The sequence below is a fragment of the Hevea brasiliensis genome, chromosome 13 (assembly GCF_030052815.1).
Source record: "Hevea brasiliensis isolate MT/VB/25A 57/8 chromosome 13, ASM3005281v1, whole genome shotgun sequence".
Classification (NCBI taxonomy): domain Eukaryota; kingdom Viridiplantae; phylum Streptophyta; class Magnoliopsida; order Malpighiales; family Euphorbiaceae; genus Hevea; species Hevea brasiliensis.
In genome coordinates, this window is record NC_079505.1 from 77,396,749 (window position 1) to 77,422,666 (window position 25,918).

A 25,918-nucleotide genomic window follows, 5' to 3' on the forward strand; every position below is an offset into this window, starting at 1 on the left:
ATGTATCCCTCACGTGACCTGTTTTGTCACAATAGTCACAGTAACGACTTTCTTTCTTCCCAGCATCGCTCTTCTTGAATTTTCCTTTTCCATTTCCCGTTTCCTTTTTTTTATTTGCTCCCATAACTGTCATTGCAACTTGATCAGTCATATCCATACCCAAATTATAAACTTGCCTATGCTTTTCAACACTCAAAACCATGGAATATGCCTTATTTACACTTGGCAATGGATCTAAAAGCAATATTTGGTTACGAACATGATCATAGTTATCTCCCAAACCCATTAGAAATTGCATTATTTTTTCACTGTTATCCAGATCTGCTATTGCCTTTGATACTCCGCAAGTACATGCATCGCAAGTACACACAGGGAAGGGTTTTAAGCAATCAACCTCATCCCAAAGCTTTTTAAGCTTGGTGAAATACACCATGAGTGGCATGTTTCCTTGCGTAAAAGAGCTAATTTCTCTTTTAATATGATAAATCAATGGTCCGTTGCTTTGGCCGAATCTTTGTTCTAATTCTTCCCACAACTGTTTGGCAGTCGTTGCATATAAGAAAGCTTCGACCAAATCTTTAGAAATTGCATTGAGAATCCAGGAAATCACCATGCAGTCGACTCGCTTCCACTTTGCAAAATCTGGCGAGTTTGCTGCAGGTTTCTTAGTCTCACCATTGATAAAGCCCAGTTTATCCTTGGCTTGCAACGCTATCAACATTGCACGACTCCAAGTCAAGTAATTCGTGCCATTGAGTTGAGCACTTACCAGCATCAAGCCGGGGTTATCAGAGTTCTGAAGTGAAAGCGCATCGTCACCATATTGATGAGCCATGGTTCTGACTTCTTCTGTACGTCGAGTTTCTTCCATGAAAACAGCTTCAAGAAAGTAACCGTCACTAAATCTCATATCTGAGTCTAGTAAGTAACCGTTTTATCTACACAGGTTTCTTAGCTCTGATACCATAAAAGTAAACTCTTGAAAAGAGAAAATATGGAAAACTAAAATCTGTTATTGATTACTGATTACATCTATATATACACATTTAGCTTTTAGTGCATGTCCAATCAATAAAAGACAACTCAGCCTAATAGTTTTATCAAACTTTAGCTAACTAATCGACTTGTAAAATAAATCTCCCGCCTCCTCTGTTCTACTCTGTTTCTATAACTTTTTTGGATAACTTATATTCTTCATGGTGTTATCGATGTAGGACTCCTAGAGAAAAGGTGAGAAATAGAAGGAGAAGATGGTGTAGGAGTTGATAGGATGTGTGGGTTAAGTGGTGAAAGAGTAGAGCTAGGTGTCATCAAGTTGGAGTAGTGACGCGTTGTGATAGTGGGATGAGATGGTGGTGATGTGATGTTAGTGGGTGGACTTCCAAGGATGCTAGGAGGGTTGTTACGCGGTGGTGGAGATCTTGATATTGACTTATCTTGAAAGTGGAACGTGGATTGCATTGTAGGAATGGGTAATAAACTAGGTAGGTTAGGTAAAGTGATTATGCTAGAACCACCCGATCTTTGATTTAAAAGCTTGTCACGATCAGCTGAGAATGGAAATACCCGTTCAAAAAAATACGACATGTTGTGAGATATATGACTGAAAATCTAAACAAATAAATCCTTTATGAACCTTCCTATATCCTAAGAAAATACAGGTAGTGGATTTAGGTGCTAATTTATGTTTTGTATATAGTTTAAGCCACGGGTAGCACAAACATCCGAATACCCTCAAGTCATTATATTTGGGTGTGCTATTGAAGAGTATTTAAAATGGGCTTGATGGGGTGGTATGAGTTAAGGGTAAGCGATTGATTACATAAACTGTGGCATCAAATGCATAAGTCCAATATTTCAAGGGTACAGAGGCATGGTGAAGAAGTGCTCATCCAGTTTCAACTATATGGCAGTGTTTCCTTTCCACTCAAACATTTTGTTCCGGTGTGTAGGGACAGGAAATTCGTTGGCTAATGCCATTATCAAATAGGTATTTGGAAAGAGCTTGGTACTCTCCCCCCCCAATCAGCTTAAAAACACTTAATAGGGAGATCAAAATATTTTTCCACAACATGTCGAAATTTAATGAATACACTTAGGACCTCAGACTTTTGGCGAAGAAAATAAATCCAACAATATTTACTAAAATGATAATAAAAAATAGCGTAATAATGATAACCATCAACTGACGAAACCGAAGACGGTCACCAAACAACAGAATAAAAGGGAGCTTATGAGTTTTGGTAACTTGACAAGCATTGCATGGAAAGGAATCTAACTTATTAAAAGACAAATTATTATGACTAAGAATTCTTTGAACAGTACGCAGGTGTGCATGGCCAAGTCTGGCATGCCAGGTCTGAAATTTAGCAGCATTGACAGTTAGTGAGAAAGAGTTTGCAGATTGAAGCAGAATTTAAAAAAGACCATCCTTACTCAGGCCTTGGTAAAGGATTCATCTCGTGAGGATATCCTTAATAATAAAAATGTTAGGAAAAAATTCAATTGAAACATTATTGTTAGCTGTCAACAAATAGACAGACAAAAGATTTCTGTTAATCAAAGGAGAGCAAAGAATATCATTAAGAAAAAACCTATATGAGTTATGGGAAGAGTAGTACCATTACCAATTATGACTTCATCGGTCTCAGCATAAGTAGATGGATTATTGATATTCCCATGATCAAGTTAGAACACCCTAAATTTTTAAATAATTATTTTGTGTTGATACTGATGAATTCATTAATATAATTGTTTAGGTGATCAGAATCAGCCTTCTTCTCTCATCCGGCCGCTGCAGTGATATCTGATGGATTTATGAGTAAATATTAATTTTATTTATGATTTCAATATTATTATATGAATGAGTGGAAGCATGGTAATTGGTGCATTGAATTTAAAAATTTTTCTTTTAGGGTTTCATGCATCATACCACATCTCTTATGTGCCTAATTAATTTCAATGCTCAATTGTATATTAAAACACTTTTAATATGTATTAGGATTTTCATTTGCCATTCAAGATTGTGAATTAACAAATTAATTCAATTAAACCCTAATTTGAAAGAGGAATTTGGGCACTAATCTCTTTGATGCACTATGGACGCAATTGACGCCTTTAGGAAGCTCCTAGGACCCCAAGTGTTATCCCTCTAGCTTATCCACACCAAGATTACCAATGGGTAGCCCCCAATTTTGCTTCTTAAGCCTTGTCAACTAATTATAATTTGGGGTTTTGCCTTTAGAGAGGTTATATGTGTATATAGGACACTAGAAACAATTTCTAGCAATTTTAATTCAAAAGGAATGGAGTGATTCTCTTTGAATTGATGAGAAAGCAAGAAGAGAATATGAAGAACCCTCTGTGCCATCACACATGAGAGAAAGAGAGGTGGCTGATTTTTCTTATAACTTCTCTTTATATACTTAGGTCAAATAATCACTTAAACCCTTTGCCACATGTCACCACTACATTGCATCTTATTTTTAATTGACTTAATCTCATTAAGCCAAGTGTCAAAGCTAGACTTAATCTTGACTTTGATCATCTTGCATGATTGGAAGACAAATGGCAAGCTTATATGGTGTCATGTGTCACCATCTCATGGTGCCACATGTCACCATGTGAAATGATCAAATTACTCTTATGTTTTAATTTTGAGTTTTCAACCCAAAATCATTATTTCTCTTCTTCTAATCAATTTATATTAAATATAAATTAATTAATTAATCTCCATTAATTAATTTCTCACAATTAAATTCATATTTAAACACTTTAAATATAAATTTAGCTTATACTATGCATCCAATAATCTAAATTTGATTTCAAGCCATACTAGGGACTTTGCAATCTCATTACAAACCAAATCTATTTAATTGATTAATTAAACTCTTTAATTAATCAATTAAATCACTTTTTACTTGGTGATTAACTTGTGTATGTGTGTGACTTACTAGGCTCATCACTAATTAGCAATGAGATATGATATTAACTGTCACACCTTACCCCTCTATAAGGCATAACATGATCCCAGAGAATACCTAATGCATTACCGAACTTCACCTATCGATAACTCATTAAGTATCATACAAGGGATTTTAAAACAATTTTCTTACTTTTTATAAGTGGTGAGCATTTTCTAATAAGTATCAAAACATTTAATTAGAGTTTGAAATCTCATTAAGCCAAGTGTCAAAGCTAGACTTAATCTTCACTTTGATTATCTTGCATGATAGGAAGACAAATGGCAAGCTTATATGGTGTCATGTGTCACCACCTCATGGTGCCACATGTCACCATCTCATGGTGCCACATGTCACCATCTCATGGTGCCATATGTCACCATGTGAAATGATCAAATTACCCTTATGTTTTAATTTTGAGTTTTCAACCCAAAATCATTATTTCTCCTCTTCTAATCAATTTATATCAAATATAAATTAATTAATTAATCTCCATTAATTAATTTCTCATAATTAAATTCATATTTAAACACTTTAAATATAAATTTAACTTATACTATGCATCCAATAATCTAGATTTGATTTCAAGCCATGCTAGGGACTTTACAATCTCATTACAAACCAAATCTATTTAATTGATCAATTAAACTCTTTAATTAATCAATTAAATCACATTTTACTTGGTGATTAACTTGTGTATGTGTGTGACTCACTAGGCTCATCACTAATTAGCAATGAGATATGATATTAACTGTCACACCTTACCCCTCTATAAGGCATAACATGATCCCATAGAATACTTAATGAATTACCGAACTTCACCTATTGATAACTCATTAAGTACCCTACAAGGGATTTTAAAACAATTTTCTTACTTTTTATAAGTGGTGAGCATTTTCTAATAAGTATCAAAACATTTAATTAGAGTTTGAAAACTAGTTAAGATTTTTGTCCCATTTTATTTTTTTGCAAATTTTATAAAAATTTTGGCAGAGTGCCGTCTGTATTTTGAGAAAACAGTTTTTCAAATACATGTAAAAAGTACTTCTAATGATTTATCTCAACAACTTCATCAATTCAACATCCATCCCAACCAATTTCAACATCATTTCTCAAATTTCAAAATTTAACATCATCAAAAACACTACTAAGTAATTTCATTCAATTTAAAATAAAATATTTCCATTCATATTTTATTAAAAATAAAACAATTTATATACATTATTATAAAAATTTACATTAAGAAAAATCCAAACTAAAATTTATTACAAGGTTTATACAACTCTATACAACTGTTCATGACCATTTTCTACATTTACATATATTACATACATCAAAATAATTTTTACAATCAGGATATAAAATATACCCGATAAACTTCAGAGTAGGTAGCTCCTCAATCATCAGCAGCTCACTCTGCTGCTCCTCTAGTCTCTATATCTACGACAGCAATAACAGTCATCGCTGAGTACTAGGACTCAGTGGTGCACAACATACTAAAATAACCTTTATATAGAATTTAAATCGTATTTATTTAAAAATTAAACTGAACATGCAATATAAATTCAAAACATGATTTATAAGATTTTAATCCAAACAATTTCATTTTAAAAGTCTCAAAACAAATTTCATAAAAATACACAGTTATATCATGCCATTCGAAACAAATATCATCTCAATAGCCAGAAGCTAAGGAGAAGTCACATCACAAGGCTAGCTAGCTCAAATATATGGGAACCCATTCTTTTTCTTCTTCTACTGGCACACACCTCAACATTTCAGCCAGAAAAGGAATTAAAATTCGAAACTGATTTCCCCCACTAATCATGCTAGTGAGGTATTCAAATATATGGTCATGACACTATAATTTCAAAACTATCTTAACAATTTACTAAACATTTAACGCTATTTCAAATATATACAATTGAACTTTCAACAATTTAAATTAAAAGCATAATAAACATTTCAAAACAATGATATCACAATTCAATATTTCAATTCATTCAAAACGATGTACAGAAAAAAATTTACAGAAATTCTATGTTGTACACAAATCTTATACAAGTTGCCTTTTGGCCTTGACTCGATCCCTCGGGTTCTTTTTCGGTATTCTTTTCAACTGAAACACACAGTTTCACAGTATTTTAGTATAATAACTTATCATAAATCCAAAAATAAATTCAAATTTACTTTTACCTAGCTTTAATACGCTAAACTTGGCGTTCTTTAAAATTTGTGTTTCGAAGTTACTATTCACTACACTATTCAAGTCAATTTGTTGACTTTCTAATGCTTAATAGGTATGGGAATTCCAATTTCACCCACATGCCACATTTTGGTTACTAAATTTGTTGGTTTTGGTTATTTATCCAAATTTTAAGTCTTTTAGGAAAATTTGTAAATTTTCAATTTTAGTATCCTATGTTACACTATTCCATTGGTCATGTTGCTGTTAGAATTTGGCTAAGTTTTCTTCATAGAATTTATTTCTTATTGTCTTAAATTTATTCTCCTTTTTGAATCACTCCATTTGGAGTTTTGGAGCTCAAGTTATAGCCATTTGAATCATGGCTGCCGGATTGGACTTACCAGTTGCAGGTAAATTTACAGGTTACGCGGTTTAGGCCACCAATTTTGGGTGGCTCAATGACTTGTTAAGGGCATAATCTGGGTTTGTATTCTTCATAAAAGTTTTAGGTCTATATCTCAGCTTTCTACTTGTAAAATTTCAGGTCATTTAGACCTGCCTAGCCCAAGTTATGGCCAAATGAACAGTTCATTTGGTCATTTTTGTACAGGGCAGAACACTCACTTCCGGATTTGGCCAATTTGTTCACTATACTATGGTCACTTTTTGGGCATGATTCCTGAATGAAAAATGTGCCATTTTGTGTTTAGTTTCATTCTTAATTAGCCTCACACTAATTAGGTTGGTAAATTTTCAATTTTAGTCCCTGAAAGGGACCTAGGTCAAGTTGCCTGTAGATTGACCCTCAACAATCCGAATTTAAACTTGTTTCCAATAATTCATACACACCACAAATGGTCACAATTGACCATTTCTCATCTCAAATAAGGTCAATAATATCATTTGGCCAATTCTCAAATTTTTCTTCAATTTTCACATGTTCAAAACCCTAGCTACACACAAAGCTCAATCTAATGCAATTTAAAGTGTGTATTCATGTTCTACACACCTAATTCACCTCAAATAGCCATTCAATGTCACACCTTACCCCTCTGTAAGGCATAACATGATCCCTTAGAATACCTAATGAACTACCGAACTTCACCTACCGATAACTCATTAAGTACCCTACAAGGGATTTTAAAACAATTTTCTTCTTTTTGATAAGTGGTGAGCATTTCTAATAAATATTTAAAACATGTAATTAAGTTGAAAGCTAGTTGGAAATTTTGGCCCATTTTATTTTTTCGCAAATTTTATAAAAATTTTAACAGAGTTTCCTCTGTATTTTGAGAAAACAGTTCTTTAAATACCTGTAAAAAGCACTTCTAAAAGTTTTTCTCAACCACTACTTCGGTTTCACAATCAAACTCAATCAATTTCACAATCATTTCAATAAATTTCTCAAGTTCAAAATTCAATAGTCCTCAAGGTACAGTCAATCAATTTCATACATTCATATTTCTTTAAAGATAAACAATTTATGTATACATCATATAAAAATTTACATTAAGAAAATCCAAACCAAAGTTTATTACAAATTTTATACAGATTTTGTACAAGCTGCTCAAAACCTATCTTCACATGTCCATACATTTCTGTGCATTACATACATCAAAATAAATATTTAGGATCAGGGTATAAATTATACCCGATAGCTTCAAAGTAGAACGATCCTCAATCCTCAGCAGCTCAGTCTGCTGCTCCTCTAGTCTCTCAGATCTGCGGCATAAAGAATAAAGCTATCGCTGAGTACTAGGACTCAGTGGTGCACAACATACTAAAATAATCTTTATGCAAAAATAAAATCACCTTTATTAAAAAATTTGACTAAACATGAGCATTAAACACAAAACATGATTTATGAGATTTTAATGCAAACCACGTTCTTTTCAAAGTATCAAAACACTTTTCATAAAACCCACAGTTAGATCATGCCATTCGAAACAAATAGAATCTCAATAGCCAGAGGCTAAAGAGAAATCACATCACAAGGCTAGCTAGCTCAAATATATGGATATCCATTCACATCCTCTTCTACTGGCACACCTCAACACTTCTCCAGAGAAGGAATCAAAATTCGAAACTAATTACCCCCACTAGTCATGCTAGTGAGGTGTTCAAATATATGGTCATGACACTGTGGTTTCAAAACTTATCTTAACAATTTGCTAAACATTGTCATTTCAAATATACACAATAACTTTCACAATTTAAATCAAAACATCATAAATAGGGTCACAATACTTTCAACAATTCAAAGTAAAAGTAAAATGCATATTTCATTCACTTAATCAATAAATTTTAAAGCATAGTGATATTGTGCACAAATCTCAAACGAGTCGCCTGTTGGCCTTGACTCGACTCCTCGGGTTCTGTCCCGGTATTCTTTTCCACTGAAACACACAATTTCACAGTGTTTTAGTACCATAACTTAGCATAAATCCAATAATAAATTTAACTTCACTTTTACCTAGCTCTAACGTGCTAAATTCGACGTTCTTGAAATTTTGCGTTTTGGGTTACTATTCACTGCACTATTCAAGTCAAATTATTAACTTTCTAAGGCTTAATAGGTATGGGAATTCCAACTTCACCCACATACCACATTTTGGTCACTAAACTTGTTGGTTTTGGTCATTTTCTAAAAACTTAGGTCTTTTAGGCAAAATTGCCAATTTTCAATTTTGGTGTCCTTAATTGTACTGTTTCATTGGTCAGTCTACTGTTGGAATTTGGCAAAGCTTTCTTCATAGAAAATGTTCCTTATTGTCTTAAGTTTATTCTCCTTTTTGAATCACCCCAATTGGAGTTTTGTAGAGAGAGTTATATCCATTGAAACTTTACTGTTCATATGGCAATCTGCAGTTCTGCAAATTCAGGTCACTAACTATGCTCAGTATTTTGATTGGGTTAATGGCATAATTTGAGTTAGTATTTTTCATAAAAGTTTTAGATCTATATCTTATCTAATTGCTGGTAAAATTTCAGGTCATTTTGACCTGCCTAGCTCGAGTTATGACCAAATGAACAAACACTGTTCATTTGGTCAGTTTGTGCAGAGGCAGCCTGCGATTTTCCGATTTCGGCTACTTTGTTCACTAGGTTTTAGTCATTTTTTGGGCAGGCTTCCTAAATGAAAATTGTGTCATTTAGTGCCTATTTTCATCTCCAATTGGTCCCATACCAATTGGACTTGTAAAATTTCATTTTTGGTCCCTCAAAGTTGACTTTTTGGTCATGGTGCATACCCAATCCGAATTGGCTTTTAATTCCAACACTTCTAACACACCTCATTTGGCCACAAATGACCATTTTTCACTTCACATTAGGTCAAAGACATCATTTCACCATTTCTCCAAATTTTGTCTCCTAAACCCTAGGTCCAAAACCCTAACTTCCATGTTTAACTCACTTATTGAATTCTAATTGCATACTTAGAAGTTATACACTCATTCACACTTAACTAATTCATAATTTGTATCAAAATTATCTATCCTCAAACCTAAACCCTAGCTACCCACATTTCTATTTGGTCCACAATGCTTGATTTTATTCACTTATTTTTTGCTTACAAATGTAACTTAGCTACTTAAACATAAATTCAAAGAGAGAATGAAGGAAGAGTACCAACCTTAAGTGAGCAGAATTTTTAGCTCTAATTTTTCAATTTCACTCCCTTTTTCCTTTCCTTTCCTTTTCTTCTTCAAATGCTTCCCCAAGTGAAGTTAACAAGTTTTTATGGATTAATTTGGGGACAAAATAAGGTTAAGTGGGTGGAATCAAGCTTGTATCAAGCTTCCATGGGAGTTTTTTGGTGAGGGAGAGGGAGAGAGAATGGTTCACGTTTTTTTGAGAGGATGAAGTCTTTTTCTTTTTTTTTTTCTTTTGTTTTGTTTTTATCCCTATGGAAGACCCAAAAATCCATTTAATTAATTTATTAATTATATGACTTATGGCATCATGCATGATATCATGCATGATGTTATCTTCCTACACCTTTTTAACTTTTTCATTTTCTCTTTTTTTTTTATTAGTTCTTTAATTTAATTCTCGATTCCGAAATTTTCTTTTCTCCGATTTTATTTGACAGTTAGGTCAGGAGTCAGGTCTCGGGGTCAATTGACCAAATTGCCCCTCGCCGGTTCATCCCGGTTTGCAATTAATTCCATATTTCTTTCGGCTCCCTGACCTAATTATTTGACTGGCTTAATAGTTCTTTTTCGTGATTTTCTCTTTTCCAATGTGTTCATAAGGGTCCTAAGGACCGCGGCGTCACATTTTACGATTCGAAATTTGAGTTTAAAATGACTTCACAGTCATTCCCGAGAAGGTCACCCATCGCTGTGACTCTCGGCTCGTTTAACTTCTTATGTTCTGTTTTTCTTATTTATACTTAACTAATTGAACATTACTAATTATTTGTATTTATGGCTTATCTAGTTGTCTTAAGTGTGGTTCTAATCCCCTTAATTGTCCGGACCGACACCGGTCACCGGAACAGTGAAATCTACCAGGCTATGCAAATAGGGGTGTTACATTCAAAACCATCAAACTCATTCTTAACAAACTCTAACCCTAGTTGGAAGAATTTCCTATTTACTCCCCCAACAATTGGTTGTTTTGATTTTTAAGTTGAAATCTAAGTTAAATTAACTCAAAACATGTGTTTTAAACAAAAAATTTCAATTTAAATTCTTACCTCAACTTTGGAGTTCCACTTCCTCAATTCTTTCCTTTTCTCCTCCCTTTTTCTTCTTCAATCTCTTTCTCAAATTGATCTAACAAGTTTTTATGGAAGAGTTTGGGGCAAGGTAGGGTTAAGTTGGGTGAACTCAAGCTTGAGATCAAGCTTCCATGGTGGTTTTGTAATGGAGAGGAAGAGAGAGAGCTTGGACGTCCAAAGAAGAAGAAGAAATTAAATGATTTTATTTTTTTTTCTTTTCTTTGTTTTATGAATTTATCCTTTAGGAAGACCATAAATTAAATTAATTAAATTTTAATTATAATATTTATTGCATCATGCATAATGTCATCACTTTTCACTTTTCTCTTTTTTTTTTTCTATTTATTTTTTCATTAGTTCTTTAATTTAATTTTCGATTCTGAAATTTTCTTTTCTTCGATTTTATTTGACAGTTAGGTCAGGAGTCAGCTTTCGGGGTCAATTGACCAAATTGTCCCTCGCAGGTTCGACCCGGTTTGCAAATAATTCAATATTTCTTTCAGATCCCTGACCTAATTATTTGATTGGCTTAACAATTTTTTTTGGGGATTTTCTCTTTTCCACTGTGTTTGCAATAGTCCTAAGGACTGTAGCATCACATTTTATGATTAGAAATTTGAGTTTAAATCAACTTCGCAATCTTTTCCGAGAAGGTCACCCATCGCTGTGACTCTCAGCTCATTTAACTTCTTATGTTCTGTTTTTCTTATTTATACTTAACTAATTGACAATTACTAATTATTTGTGTTTAGGGTTTATCTAGTTATCTTAAATGTGGTTCTAATCTCCTTAATTGTCCGGACCGATACCGGTCATCGGAATAGTGAAATATACCAGGCTATACAAATAGGGGTGTTACATTAACTCTTAATATCATCAGAACTCTTTCTTACCATGAATGATTTCTCTAAATCATTTTAGGCATCTCATTGACCATGGTTGATACCTAGCATAGCGTGCCATGGTCACCCAATCAGTAACAAGGAATATCTTAAATGAACCTATAATCATATGTTACCATGCACTAGAATCTCTCCATTACAAAATCTCAATTCGAGTAGAGTCATGGTTAATGTCAAACCCTATTTGCTATGAATATTATGTTCTTTTTTAATTCCAATTCTTGATTAATTAGATTTTCTTGTCAGAAACTCTTTTCTGACTAAATCTGTCTGTCCTGGCCAGGAACTTGAAACATCAAGAACAATTAAATGAACATAGGATTTTATCCCTATTTACTTAGGGTAACGGATTCCATCTTAATCAACACCTATCTCCATATATAACTAGTAGGAGCCAACACATGCCCATTACCCATACATAGTACAAGTATGAAAGCAGTATTAAACTCAAATCACCTGTATATAAGATAACTGTGTTATCTCAGGTCTAAAGATTATATGCACTGATATGATATATGACAATATATTGATAAGAGTAAACTTCATGTGCTGTCATATGCGCTACTGGTTCAGCTTACTTATCATGTATAAGTGCCTATCATGTTTGTTATGTGGCATGAGACTCACCACTCCATTTTATTTATATCTCATATAAATACCTTGGGAACAAACATGATTACAATCTTTCTAGATAAGTCATGTCCTGTGTGAAGTATCCTCGATTGTGAACCAATTTATGATACTTTGTGCTAGAAATATTGTTACTCATGTTCTTAACAACTTAAGAATAGAATTTATAACAAAATATCAATGGACCTTTTCTATTACACATAAGTATATTATGTAAACGGAAAAGTGAAATTGCCTTTTTATTAATAAAATAATTACAAAATAAATACAAAATGATATGCTCTAGGGCATACTACTAATAATCTTCCACTAGCACTAGAGCCATTCATTATAATATCTTAGACCCATCTTCTCAAGATGTCGGTCTAACTGAGTTTGTGATATAGGCTTAGTGAATGTATCAGCTGGATTTTCAGCTGATGCTATTTTCTGCATGGCTACATCGCCTCGCCCAACTATCTCTCTGATAATGTGTTAGCGCCTTTCTATGTGTTTGGATTTTTGGTGAGACCGGGGTTCCTTAACTTGTATGACCGCTCCATTGTTGTCACAGTAGAGAGGAATAGCTGACTCAATGGAAGGAACTACTGCAAGTTCTATCACAAACTTCTTTATCCAAACGGCCTCTTTTGCAGCATCTGATGCAGCAATGTACTTGGCCTCTATAGTGGAATCAGCAGTCGTACTCTGTTTGGAACTCTTCTAACTAACTGCACCTCCATTACAAATGAACACAAACCCAGAGGTAGATTTTCTATCATCGATATCTTATTAAAAATCAGAATTAGTATAACCATCCAATTGCAAGTCACCACCTCCATAAATCAAGAATAAATCCTTAGTTCTTCTCAAGTATTTAAGGATATTCTTGATAGTTATCCAGTGTTCCAAACCTGAATTGGATTGAAACCTGCTAGTCAAACTAACAGCATACGTGATATCTGGCCTAGTACACATCATTGCATACATCAAACTTCCAATAACCGAAGTATATGGAATCCTGGCCATTTTATCTCTTTCTTCTAGTGTCTTTGGAGACATCTCTTTAGAAAGGTGGATACCATGTCTTACTGGTAACAATCCTCTCTTGGAATCAAGTATGTTAAACCTCTTTAACACCTTTTCCAAGTAAAGACTTTGGGATAAACCAATTATTCTTTTCGCTTTATCTCTATAGATGCGAATTATAAGAATATAGGTTGCCTTCCCTAAGTCTTTTATGAAGAATGTATTTGACAACCATACTTTTACAGTTGTTAACATACCTATATCATTACCTATCAACAGAATGTCATCCATATATAAGACAAGGAAAGTGATAGCACTATCACTAACCTTCTTATACACATGGTTCATCCACATTTTTTATAAAACCAAATGACTTAATGGCTTCATCAAAATGGATGTTCCAACTCCTCGAAGCTTGTTTTAACCCATAAATAAATCGCTTTAGCTTGCATACCTTGTAACCATCTTGAGATTCAAAAAAACCCTTAGGTTGTTCCATGAAAATGTTTTCATCAATGTATCCATTGAGAAAAGTTATTTTGACATCCATCTGCCAAATCTCACAATCATAGTATGCAGCTATTCTAATAGAATCCTAATTAATTTAAGCATGGCAACAGGTGAAAAAGTCTCCTCATAGTTGATTCCTTGCTTTTGGCGAAACTCTTTCGCTACTAGCCTTGCTTTATAGGTCTCTACCTTTCCATCAGAACCAATTTTCTTCTTGAAAACCCATTTATTCCTATAGGTACAATACCTTCAAGTGGGTCAACAAGGTCCCAAACTTGGTTCTTATGCATGGAATCAATTTTGGATTTCATAGCTTTAATCCATTTTGAAGAATCTATATCTGATATAGTTTCTTCATAGGTAAGAAGATCATCTCCATGATCTACTTCTTTATAAGTAAACAACTCTTGTTCATCTTTATGAAGAAAACCATATCTCATTGGTGGGTGAGATATCCTAGTTGATATGCGAGGAATTACTGTAGATGTTTCATCAATAGGTGTAGGTTGACTAGCTGGATCTATATCCATTTGATCTATTGGTTGGTCAGAATTCTCCAATTCTAACTCTATTTGCCTTGAATAAACTGTTATTCAAGAAACATGGCATCTCTGCTTACCACAACCTTTTGTGATGTAGGCAAATAAAAATAATATCCAAAACTTTCTTTTGGATATCCAATAAATCGACCTTTTTCTGATTTGATTTTCAATTTATCAGTGTTCAGCTTTTTAATGTAAGCTAGACAACCTCAAATCTTAACATGCTTAAGACTCAGTTTTCTTCCATATCATATCTCATAAGGTGTGAAAGAAACTGATTTTGATGGAATCCTCTTCAGAACATGCAAAGCTGATTCTAATGCAAATCCCCAAAAGGAGATTGGCATATCAATATAGCTCATCATACTACGTACTATATCTAATAGGGTATGATTTCTCCTTTCAGATACACCATTCAGCTATGGCGTTCCTGAAGGAGTCAGTTGGGAGACAATGCCATACTCTTTCAAGTATTCATCAAATTCAATACTTAAGTATTCACCTCCACGATCTGATCGAAGAGTCTTAATACTTTTTCCTGTTTGATTTTCTACTTCACATTTAAATTCTTTGAACTTTTCAAAGGATTTATGTTTGTATTTTATCAAATACAAATACCCAAACCTTGATTTATCATCAGTAAAAGTAATAAAGTAATGAAAACTACCTCTAGCCATTTCCTTAAATGGACCACATACATCACTATATATCAATTCCAAAATATTTTTAGCTCTTAGTCCTTGTCCAAAAAAAGGTGATCTACTCATTTTAGCCTTGAAGGCAGGATTCATAAGGTAGAGTAGGTTCATAATCCAATGAGGATAAAATCCTCATTTTTTCCAGCTTTGCAATCCTATCTTCTGTAACATGACCTAATCTTAAGTGCCAAATATATTTTGAACTTGAGTTGATTTTCATTATGGCATTACATTCATTTAGATTGCTATACTCTGGGCAGTTACTCTTTCAGTGCCCATCCTACTGGTAGTGGAAACACTTTCCTTTGCCTTTGTCAACTTCGGCCTTACCCTTCTGTTTGGCTATCTTCTTGGAAAGTCCAGGAATTTGAGGTTTCTTATTCCTATTGCCCTTCTTTCTTTTGGACTTTCCAGCAGAAGAATATACAATCAAAGCCACCTCTTTTCCTTTATTACTTGGCATATTCTTTTGGGCAATAACCAGCATGTTAAGCAATCCAGCCAAAGTATACTCTTGCTTTGTCATATAAAAAATTTATCACAAAATTTCCAAATGAGTCAGGCAGGGACTGAAGGATCAAATCCTTCTGTAGTTGAAAATCCATGTGAAAGTCAAGATGTTCCAGCTGCTCAATAAGTCGAATCATCTTGTGGACATGATCCCTCACATTTTGTCCCTCTGACATCCTCATTCAGAATAGCTATCTAGATATCTCATATCTAGCATTCTTGTTGTGCTCACCATACAATTCTTGCAGATGAAGGAGGATCTCACTTGCTTTCTGCATATTCTCATGCTGCTTCTGTAACTCATTACTATAACACCCCCGTTTGCATAGCCTAGTAGATTTCAATGTTCCGGTGACCGGTGTCGGTCCGGAAAATTAAGGGGATTAGAACCACACTTAAGACAACTAGATAAACCATAAACACAAATAATTAGTAATGTTCAATTAGTTAAGTATAAATAAGAAAAACAGAACAGAAGAAGTTAAACGAGCCGAGAGTCACAGCGATGGGTGACCTTCTGAGAGCAGCGAAGTCGTTTTAAACTCAAATTTCGAACCGTAAAAAGTGACGCTGCGGTCCTTAGGACCCTTATGAACACAGTGGAAAAGAGAAAATCACGAAAAAGAACTGTTAAGCCAGTCAAATAATTAGGTCAGAGAGCCGGAAGAAAAATGGAATTATTTGCAAACCGGGATGAACCGGCGAGGGGCAATTTGGTCAATTGACCCCGAGAGCTGACTCCTGACCTAACTGTCAAATAAAATCGGAGAAAATAAAATTTCCGAATTGAGAATTAAATTAAAGAACTAATAAAAAAAAGAGAGGAAAATGAAAAAGTAAAAAGGTGATGACATCATGCATGACATCATGCATGATGCCATAAGTGTAAATTAATAAATTAATTAATTTGATTTTTTTTGTGGTCTTCCATAAGATAAAGATAAAAGAAAAGAAAAAAAAAATAAATAAAACATAAGTCTTCTTCAAAAAAATGTCACTCTCTCTCTCCCACACCAAAACCACCATGAAAGCTCATTTTTGAGCTTGAAGAACCCAAAATCCAACCATAGAAAATTGTCCTACCATAACTAGCCTTTGTTTGGGCAACCAGGAAAGAAGATTCAAGGAAAAGAAAGAAGAAAAATTTGAAGAAAAGGGAGAAGAAATTCTGCACACAAGGTTAGTAAACTAAACTTGAATTGTTAGTTGATTTAGTTATGTTTATAGCTTAATTAACCTAGAAATATACTTAAAATGAAAAGAAAACATCTCTAGAGGACCAAAAGAAAATTCATCTAGCCTATGTAGGGGTGAGAATTGCATGAGTTTGATTAGATAAAATATGTTAGAAAGCTTGAATAAGTTGAGGAATTGTGTTTGTATGGTTGGAATTAGTAAAATGCAATAATTTAGTGTGATTAGGGTTTTGAAACCTATGGTTTGTGAACCAAATTTTGGAGAAATGCTTAAATGATGACTTTGGTCTATTGTGAGATGAAAAATGGTCAATAATGACCAAAGGAGATGTGTGGGAATTGTTAGAATGGAAGTTAAATTCGTAGGGTAAATGGTCATGCTGCTGGCAGCATGACCAAGACAACTTTGAAGGACCAAAAAGGAAATTTTACAAGTCCAATTGATATGCCACCAATTGAGGATGAAAATAGACATAAAATGACACAATTTTTGTTAAGGAACCATACCCAAAAACTGACCAAAACCTAGTGAACCAATTGACCAAAGTTGGTTAAGAGCAGTCTACCACTGCACAAACTGACCAAATGAACAGTAATTGTTCATTTAGTCATAACTCAAGCTAGGAAGGTCAAAATGACCTGAAATTTTACCAATAATTAGATAAGATATAGATCTAAAACTTTTATGAAGAACACCAACCCAAATTATGCCATTAACCTAATCAAATTATTGAGCAAAGTTGAGTTACTGAACCTGCAAAACTGCAGAATTGCCATTTGAACAGTAAAGTTTCAATGGCTATAACTCTCTCTAGAAAACTCCGATTTAGGCGATTCTTGAACCGATGGAAACCTAAGACATAGTAGAATATTTCGTATGAAGGAAATTAGACCAAATTATAGACTTAACTTGATGAAATTATTGAATGAAGTTGGATAAAAAATCTGCCAAAACCTAAATTGCAGCATGAACAGTGCACGTAAATAGTAATTGTATTTTGGTTATAACTTGAGCTAAAAAACTCCAATTGGGGTGATCCAAAAATGAGAATACACTTAAGACAATAAGGAACATTTTCTATGAAGGAAGTTTTGCCAAATTCCAACAGTAAAAGGGCCAATGGAACAGTGCAACTTAGGACCCCAAAATCGAAAATTGGCAATTTTGCCTAAAAGACCTAAGCTTTGAGAAAATGACCAAAACCAACAAATTTAATGACCAAAATGTGGTATGTGGGTGAAGTTGGAGTTCCCATACCTATTAAGCCTTAAAAAGTCAACAACTTGGCTTGAATAGTATAGTGAATAGTAACCCGAAACACAAAATTTCGAGAACGTCGAATTTAACACGTTAGAGCTAGGTAAATGTGAAGCTAAATTTATTTTGGGTTTATGTTAAGTTCTAGTACTGAAACATTGTAAAATTGTGTGTTTCAGTTGAAAAGAATATCGGGAAGGAACCCGAGGAACCGAGTCGAGGCTAAGGGACGACTCGCTTGAGGTTTGTGCACAACATCTCCATGCTTTAAAATTCATTGATAAAGTGAATGAAATATGTATTTTACTTGTGATTTGGAATTGTTGAAAGTTTATTTGTGACATTATTTATGATGTTTTGATTTAAACTGTGAAAGTTATTGTGTATATTTGAAATAGCAATGTTTAGCAAATTGTTAAGATAAGTTTTGAAACCACAGTGTCATGACCATATATTTGAACACCTCACTAGCACGACTAGTGGGGGTAATTAGTTTCGAATTTTGATTCCTTCTCTGGAGAAGTGTTGAGGTGTGTCAGTAGAAAATGATGTGAATGGATATCCATATATTTGAGCTAGCTAGCATTGTGATGTGATTTCTCTTTAGCCTCTGGCTATTGAGATTCTATTTGTTTCGAATGGCATGATCTAACTGTGGGTTTTATGAAATGTGTTTTGATACTTCGAAATGAGCGTGGTTTGCATTAAAATCTCACAATTCATGTTTTGTGTTTAATGCTCATGTTTAGTCAAATTTTTGAATAAATGTGATTTTATGTTTGCATAAAGATTATTTTAGTATGTTGTGCACCACTGAGTCCTAGTACTCAGCGATAGCTTTTATTGCTGTCGCAGATACAGAGACTAGAGGAGCAGCAGACTGAGCTGCTAAAGATTGAGGATCATTCAGCCTAAAGTCTTCGGGTATAATTTATACCCTAATTGTAAATATTTCTTTTGATGTATATATTGCACATAAATGTATGGACATGTAAAAATGGGTCTTGAGCAGTTGTATAAAATTTGTATAAAGTTGTAATATATATTGTAGTTTGAAATTCTCTTAATGTAAATTTTGTAATGATCTATTTAAATTGTTTTGTTTCTAACGAAATATGAATGGAACTATTTTATTTAATTTGAATGAAAGGAATTGTTAGTATTTTGATGATCATTGGATAGTGGATTTGAAATTGAAAGTTGATAAATGTGTTGAGAACTTGATTGAGATTGCGTATGAAATTGAAGCAGTTGTTGAGAAAATTTTTAGAAGTGCTTTTTACAGGTATTTGAAGAACTGTTTTCTCAAAATACAGAGGGAACTCTGTCAAAATTTTTATAAAATTTGCGGAAAACTAAAATGGACCAAAAATACTAATTAGATTTACTTTTAATCATATGTTTTAAATACTTATTGGTAAATGCCCACCACTTGTTTAAAGTAAGAAAATTATTTTAAAATCCCTTGTGGGGTACTTAATGAGTTATCGGTAGGTGAAGTTCGGTAGTTCATTAGGTATTCTACGGGATCATGTTATGCCTTACAGAGGGGTAAGGTGTGACAATTACTCATAGAAGCAAGCATGTAACATTTAGCTCTCATATCATGCTCCTTCCACTTATCCAAAGTATCTAGTTCCTCTTGAGTGGCCTCTGGAGGTAAGGGACCAACAACTTTTGAGTCTAGAACATATCCAATACGTTCTAGGTTCAAGACAAGTTTTAAATTTCTGAGCAAATCAGAAAGATTAGGTCTTGTCAACCTATTGTGATCAAGTATGCTCGCAAGGATATTGGATGGTGGTGGTTGTTGTGTGCTCATTATTATCAGAAAATTAACTGCAGAAAATAACTAGATTAATTAGTAAATGTATCAAGTAATTAACCAAAATAATTATGGTATTTTAATCAAATTGATTCTCCCACTAACTTGGCGAATCCTACACTTCCAAAGTAGGAAATGGAAATCCTAGTTGGATGGATTTCTAGTGGGTGATTGAATTCTTATAGTCTTATTGATCATCCTCAGGTACATCCATTATTAGAATTATAATAAACTATAAGTGAGTAACTCCTTGCCCATCACATCTCATGTGAGGTTCAATCATTTATCTAGCCCCCAATGCTCAAAATCTCAAGTACATCCATTATTGATTTATCTTGTATTAGTTAAGTTGATCCCATTGAGCCAGTAAATATGCAAATAATTTTAATATCCTTAGGCACATCCATTATTGGCCATCAACTATTTATATATTTACAACATCTCATGCTTAATAATTATTCTTAAGAAAATCTCTTAAATTAAATACATCATATGCAAGTATTTAAAATTTCTTAAAATAATTACCTCAATGGAGGGCCCATGATTTGGAAGATTTAGTGGTCGGCTTAATTACTATTATGGTCTCACTTTGCACATTATCCAAATTGGCATGCATATATCATATACTTGCATACATTCCCATATATCTCATGCATATATGGATAAACAAATAATATGGTATGATCATGGACTTTCTAAGGGATTCAATTCTGAGCCACCAAGAATTGAATTAGGGCATTCCTAGGTGTATTTCATTCATTCATTTTACAAGAGTTGCTGAAGGAGTACATAATCAACACTTGTATTGATTTCCTCTCACTGGTCCCACCAATGCTCTTGACCTCTTTGATCTTCTTGCAATCCAATTACATTGTAATCGTTGGTATACCAAGGCGAATTTACAAGAATATGGACTTAAAAGTCCTCAAATAAATGAAATTACAACTCAAATTATTATAAAACTTATAATACAACCCAAAGAAAAATAAAAGAAATAAATTCAATCATATTGGTCTTTTATTGTCTATGATCATCCATCATGCATATTAAAATTTAACAATTAAATAAAATATACATGCTAAAAAATTAAATTGAATATCACATATTTAACCAAAAAATTCAGATTTGAATCTCATTCAAACAAATTTAAATCTAGAAACCCTTTCTAAATTTAATATCTTGAAAACATTTTTCAAACATTAATTGTGTGATTAAAATTCCTAATTATTCCTAATTAAACAATTTAATTAGGTATGGGCCTAATTATGGGCCTTAAGATATACAACCATTGCATAAAAAAGCCAAAAACCCAAGCCTAAAACCAAAATGCACCCTTGGGGTGTCTTTCACATTCAAGCCGCCACACAAATGGCACCATCACTTTCATACCGCCACACATATGGCACCCAAATAGCTTTAGATCAATCTAAATTTGATCCAATCACACAATTAAATCTCATATTCAATCCTAATGGCAAATGTAGTGGCTTTGATACTAATTGAAGGAGCGAAAGAGTGGTAATTGGTGCATTGGAGCATTGAATTTCAAAATTTTTCTTCTAGGGTTTCATGCATCATACCACATCTCTTATGTGCCTAATTAATTTCAATGCTCAATTACATATTAAAACACTTTTAATATGTATTAGAATCTTAATTTGCCATTCAAGATTGTGAATTAACAAATTAATTCAATTAAACCCTAATTTGAAAGAGGAATTTGGGCACTGACCTCTTTGATGCACTATAGATTCAATTGACACTTTTAGGAAACTCCTAGGACCCCAAGTGTTGTCCCTCTAACTTGTCCACACCAAGATCACCAATGGTTAGCCCCCAATTTTGCTTCTCAAGCCTTACCAACCAATTATAATATGGGGTTTTACCTTTAGAGAGGTTATATGTGTATATAGGACACTAAAAACAATTTCTAGCAATTTTAATTCAAAGGGAATGGAGTGATTCTCTTTGAATTGATGAGAAAGCAAGAAGAGAAGATGAAGAACCCTTTGTGCCGTCACACATGAGAGAAAGAGAGGTGGCTAATTTTTCTTATAACTTCTCTTTATATACTTAGGTCAAATAATCACTTAAACCTTTTGCCAAATGTCACTACCACATTGCATCTTATTTTTAATTGACTTAATTTCATTAAGCCAAGTGTCAAAGCTAGACTTAATCTTGACTTTGATCATCTTGCATGATAGGAAGACAAATGGCAAGCTTATATGGTGTCATGTGTCACCATCTCAAGGTGCCACATGTCACCATGTGAAATGACCAAATTACCTTTATGTTTTAATTTTGAGTTCTCAACCCAAAATCATTATTTCTCCTCTTCTAATCAATTTATATCAAATATAAATTAATTAATTAATCTCCATTAATTAATTTTTCATAATTAAATTTATATTTAAACACTTTAAATATAAATTTAATTTATACTATACATCCAAAAATCTAAATTTGGTTTCAAGCTATGCTAGAGACCTTACAATCTCATTGCAAACCAAACCTATTTAATTGATCAATTAAACTCTTTAATTAATCAATTGAATCGCATTTTACTTGGTGATTAACTTGTGTATGTATGTGACTTACTAGGCTCATCACTAATTGGCAATGAGATATGATATTAACTCTTAATATCATTAGAACTCTTTCTTACTATGAATGATTTTTCTAAATCATTTTAGGTATCTCATAGACCATGGTTGACACCTAGCATAGCGTGCCATGGCCACCCAATCAGTAACAAGGAATACCTTAAATGAACCTATAATCATATGTCACCATACACTATAATCTCTCCGTTACAAAATCACAATTCGAGATAGAGTCATGGTTAATGTCAAACCCCATTTGCTATGAATATTATGTTCTTTTTTAATTTTAGTTCTTGATTAATTAGATTTTCTTGTCAGAAACTCTTTTCTGACTAAATTTGTCTGTCTTGGTCAGAAACTTGAAACATCAAGAACAATTAAATGAACATAGGATTTTATCCCTATTTACTTAGGGTAACAGATTCCATCTTGATCAACACCTATCTCCATATATAACTAGTAAGAGCCAACACATGAGTATGAAAACAGTATCAAACTCAAACCACCTATATACAAGATAACTATGTTATCTCAGATCTAAAGATTGTATGCACTGATATGATATATGACAATACATTGACAAGAGTAAACTCCATGTGCTTGTCATATGCATCACTGGTTCAGCCTACTTACCATGTATAAGTGTCTATCATGTTTGTTATGTGGCATGAGACTCACCACTCCATCTTATTTATATCTCATATAAATAACTTGGGAACAAATATTATTACAATCTTTTTGGATAAGTCATGTCTTGTGTGAACTATCCTCGACTGTGAATCAATTTATGATACTTTGTGCTAGAAATACTGTCACTCGTATTTTTAACAACTTAAGAATAGAATTTCTAACAAAATATCAATGGACCTTTTCTATATAAATACATTATGTAAACGAAAAAGTGAAATTACCTTTTTATTAATAAATATGTACAAAATACATATAAAATGATATGCTCTAGGGTATACTACTAACATTATACATACAAGGCTTGCTCATGCATTCGCTTATAATTATATATATAGATCTATTATAGGCACACTTTGTGTTGTATTATTATTTGATGAAATTGATGTGGGTGTCGCCTTAGGGTAATTTAGAGTTGTGTGCGTGTGTCAACGTGCGTGAGGTGTGATACTGGATATGAGTAGGATGGATAGATCGGTTTAAGCTAGTCTCGTTTGGGGCCCGATCCTTTTTGTGATAAGTTAGGGTGAGTACGACTATGAGTTGATCTCGCTGACCCCCACTTTTAGATTATTAAGAGAAAGTCCGACTCGAGTTAATCTTGCTGGCAGAGGTTGAAATTAAGAGAGCTGTATAAGGGATCAGCTCCCATATATATATATATATATATATATATATATATATATATATATATATATATATATATATATATATATATATTTGATTGATGTGACACATTAGTGTGTGAGTACTCTAAATTATTCTTTGTGTGAATATTGTTTGAACTTTGAATGTATTAATCATCCTTAGGGATACATTAGCCCTAGATAATTGTAGAAATTGTATTTAAAATCAATATCTTACTCTATGAGTCAAACGCTCACTTCTGTTCTCCCTTTTTTTTTTTCAGGATATAGGAGATTTTGTTTTGAAATTAACATGCTTCCTTCCTCGCAGGTCTATTAACAGCAAATATCAGTATTATATAGTATTGATTACAAATCTAGAACTCCACATGTGTTATAATTATTTTAATTGGTTTGAGAACTATAATAGTTTTTTCTTTATTTTTAAAATTATAAACATAATATTAATGCATGTATGGATATATGGAATGGCTATTTGTCTTGGATGAGAGAGCTAAGCTCCCGCTTAATTAAATTACTGTGTTGAGCATTATGAGGGTGAGCTGAGCTCTCCAAATAGATATATTTTGTGATTACAGGTTAGGTGAGTCAAAAACTCCTTGTTGAATAGTCCAGATTATAGCCGGACTCTGTCCAGTTAGTTTCTTGAATTGGGACTTAGAGTATAAGCTTCATGGTTGAGTTAGAACAATTAGGCCTACTATGAGCTTTGGGGGCCTTATGCTGACTTAAGTTCTAGTACCGGTCTGGCTCATAATTTGAGTCGTGACACAGCAATAATGTGAAAATTGGCCTCGGAATCAAATGTCCATGATTGTTCTGGCATGACATTAGTGGTGGTGAAATTTGTAGTGGGCTTGCGAGAAGATTGAGGAACATTATAGGTTTAGGATTTTGGGGAAGGGCATTGGCGTGATACATGTCCATTACTGTTATAATTGTAACAAACCACTGTGGATTGATTAAAAGGTGTAGAATAATTATTTGGAGAATAATTATTTCTACCTCTCTACGACCTCTATGTCCTCCACGAGAACTCTGGCCACCATGATAACCATTGAAGGTAGTTTTATTAGCTACTTGTGCCGTAGGTGGTATGGTGGCTTCAAGAGAAAGTTTATCCACATTCAACTGAGTTTCCTCACTGAGAAGAAGAGCATACAAGTCATCATAATGAACTAGAGCATTCCTAGCTTCTAGCGCTCGGATAAAAGGACGATATTCCAAGCCTAGACCGTCCAAAATGTCATTAATTAAAGCATCTTCATGAACTGCTGACTGTAATGCAGCAAGTTGATCCGAGATCGATTTGGCATGCCTCATATATGTATCAATGGAGTTTGAGCCCTTAGATAATCGTTTGAGTTGTTTTCTAAGCTGTTGAATTTGAGTGCGCGTGCCAGAGGCAAAGATAGTTTCAAGTTTTGTCCAAGCTTCTAGAGCTATCTTTAGGCCTATTATTTGCGGCAGTAAAGCTTCAGAAATTGAGCAAAAAAGCCAACTTAAGACCAACTGATCACGTCTGAACCAGTTTATATACTGAGGATTCGGTGAGCCATCATTACTTGTAGGAGAAGGTGTAGTTGCAGAAGAGGAGACATGATCTGTGAGGTTATGACTACGAAGAAGGGGCAAAAGTTGAGCTTGCCATAAAAGGTGGTTTAAGGATGTGAGTTTAATGGTGAGAAACTGAGAGGCATGAGTTTGCGTCAAAGAAGAAGAAGAGGAGGCTGCGATCAATTCTTGAGACATAGCGCCGTTAAGCAATATGAACTGATACCATATCATATAATAGTATCAAAACAAGTCTACGTTGTATTGATAAGCGGCACATTTAAATAACACATGGAGATAGAGTTTGATAATGACAAGGACATCTGTAGAGAGATAAAGTTTGCATTATCTTAGGATATGCAATCCTGTGACAGCATTGTCTCTAATACTGTTACAACATTATGTCTAATAGCCATGGCCCCCTTAATCCTAACGTAGCTCCGCCTGTAGGCATATGATTATTATAAAT

At 33.6% G+C, this 25,918-nt stretch overlaps 1 protein-coding gene across 1 annotated transcript; it reads right to left on the reverse strand.

Moving 5' to 3' along the window:
- Positions 1-2,519: 2,519 nt before the first annotated feature.
- Positions 2,520-25,647, reverse strand: LOC110635065 (uncharacterized). Its single transcript, XM_058133148.1, has 2 exons — positions 24,901-25,647; positions 2,520-2,552 (listed from the first exon to the last, which is right to left on the reverse strand). The coding sequence occupies exons 1-2, from the start codon at positions 25,645-25,647 to the stop codon at positions 2,520-2,522; spliced, it is 780 nt and encodes a 259-aa protein (XP_057989131.1).
- Positions 25,648-25,918: the final 271 nt, after the last annotated feature.

What these genes read in the sequence shown, in the direction of transcription:
- LOC110635065 (XM_058133148.1), bottom strand. Translation starts at nt 25,647, where the DNA reads ATGTCTCAAGAATTGATCGCAGCCTCCTCTTCTTCTTCTTTGACGCAA. An exon ending in GACATAGAGGTCGTAGAGAG is followed by an intron (nt 2,553 to 24,900) that starts GTAGAAATAATT and finishes TTTGATTAACAG; the next exon opens with AAATCTTTTGTCTGTCTATT.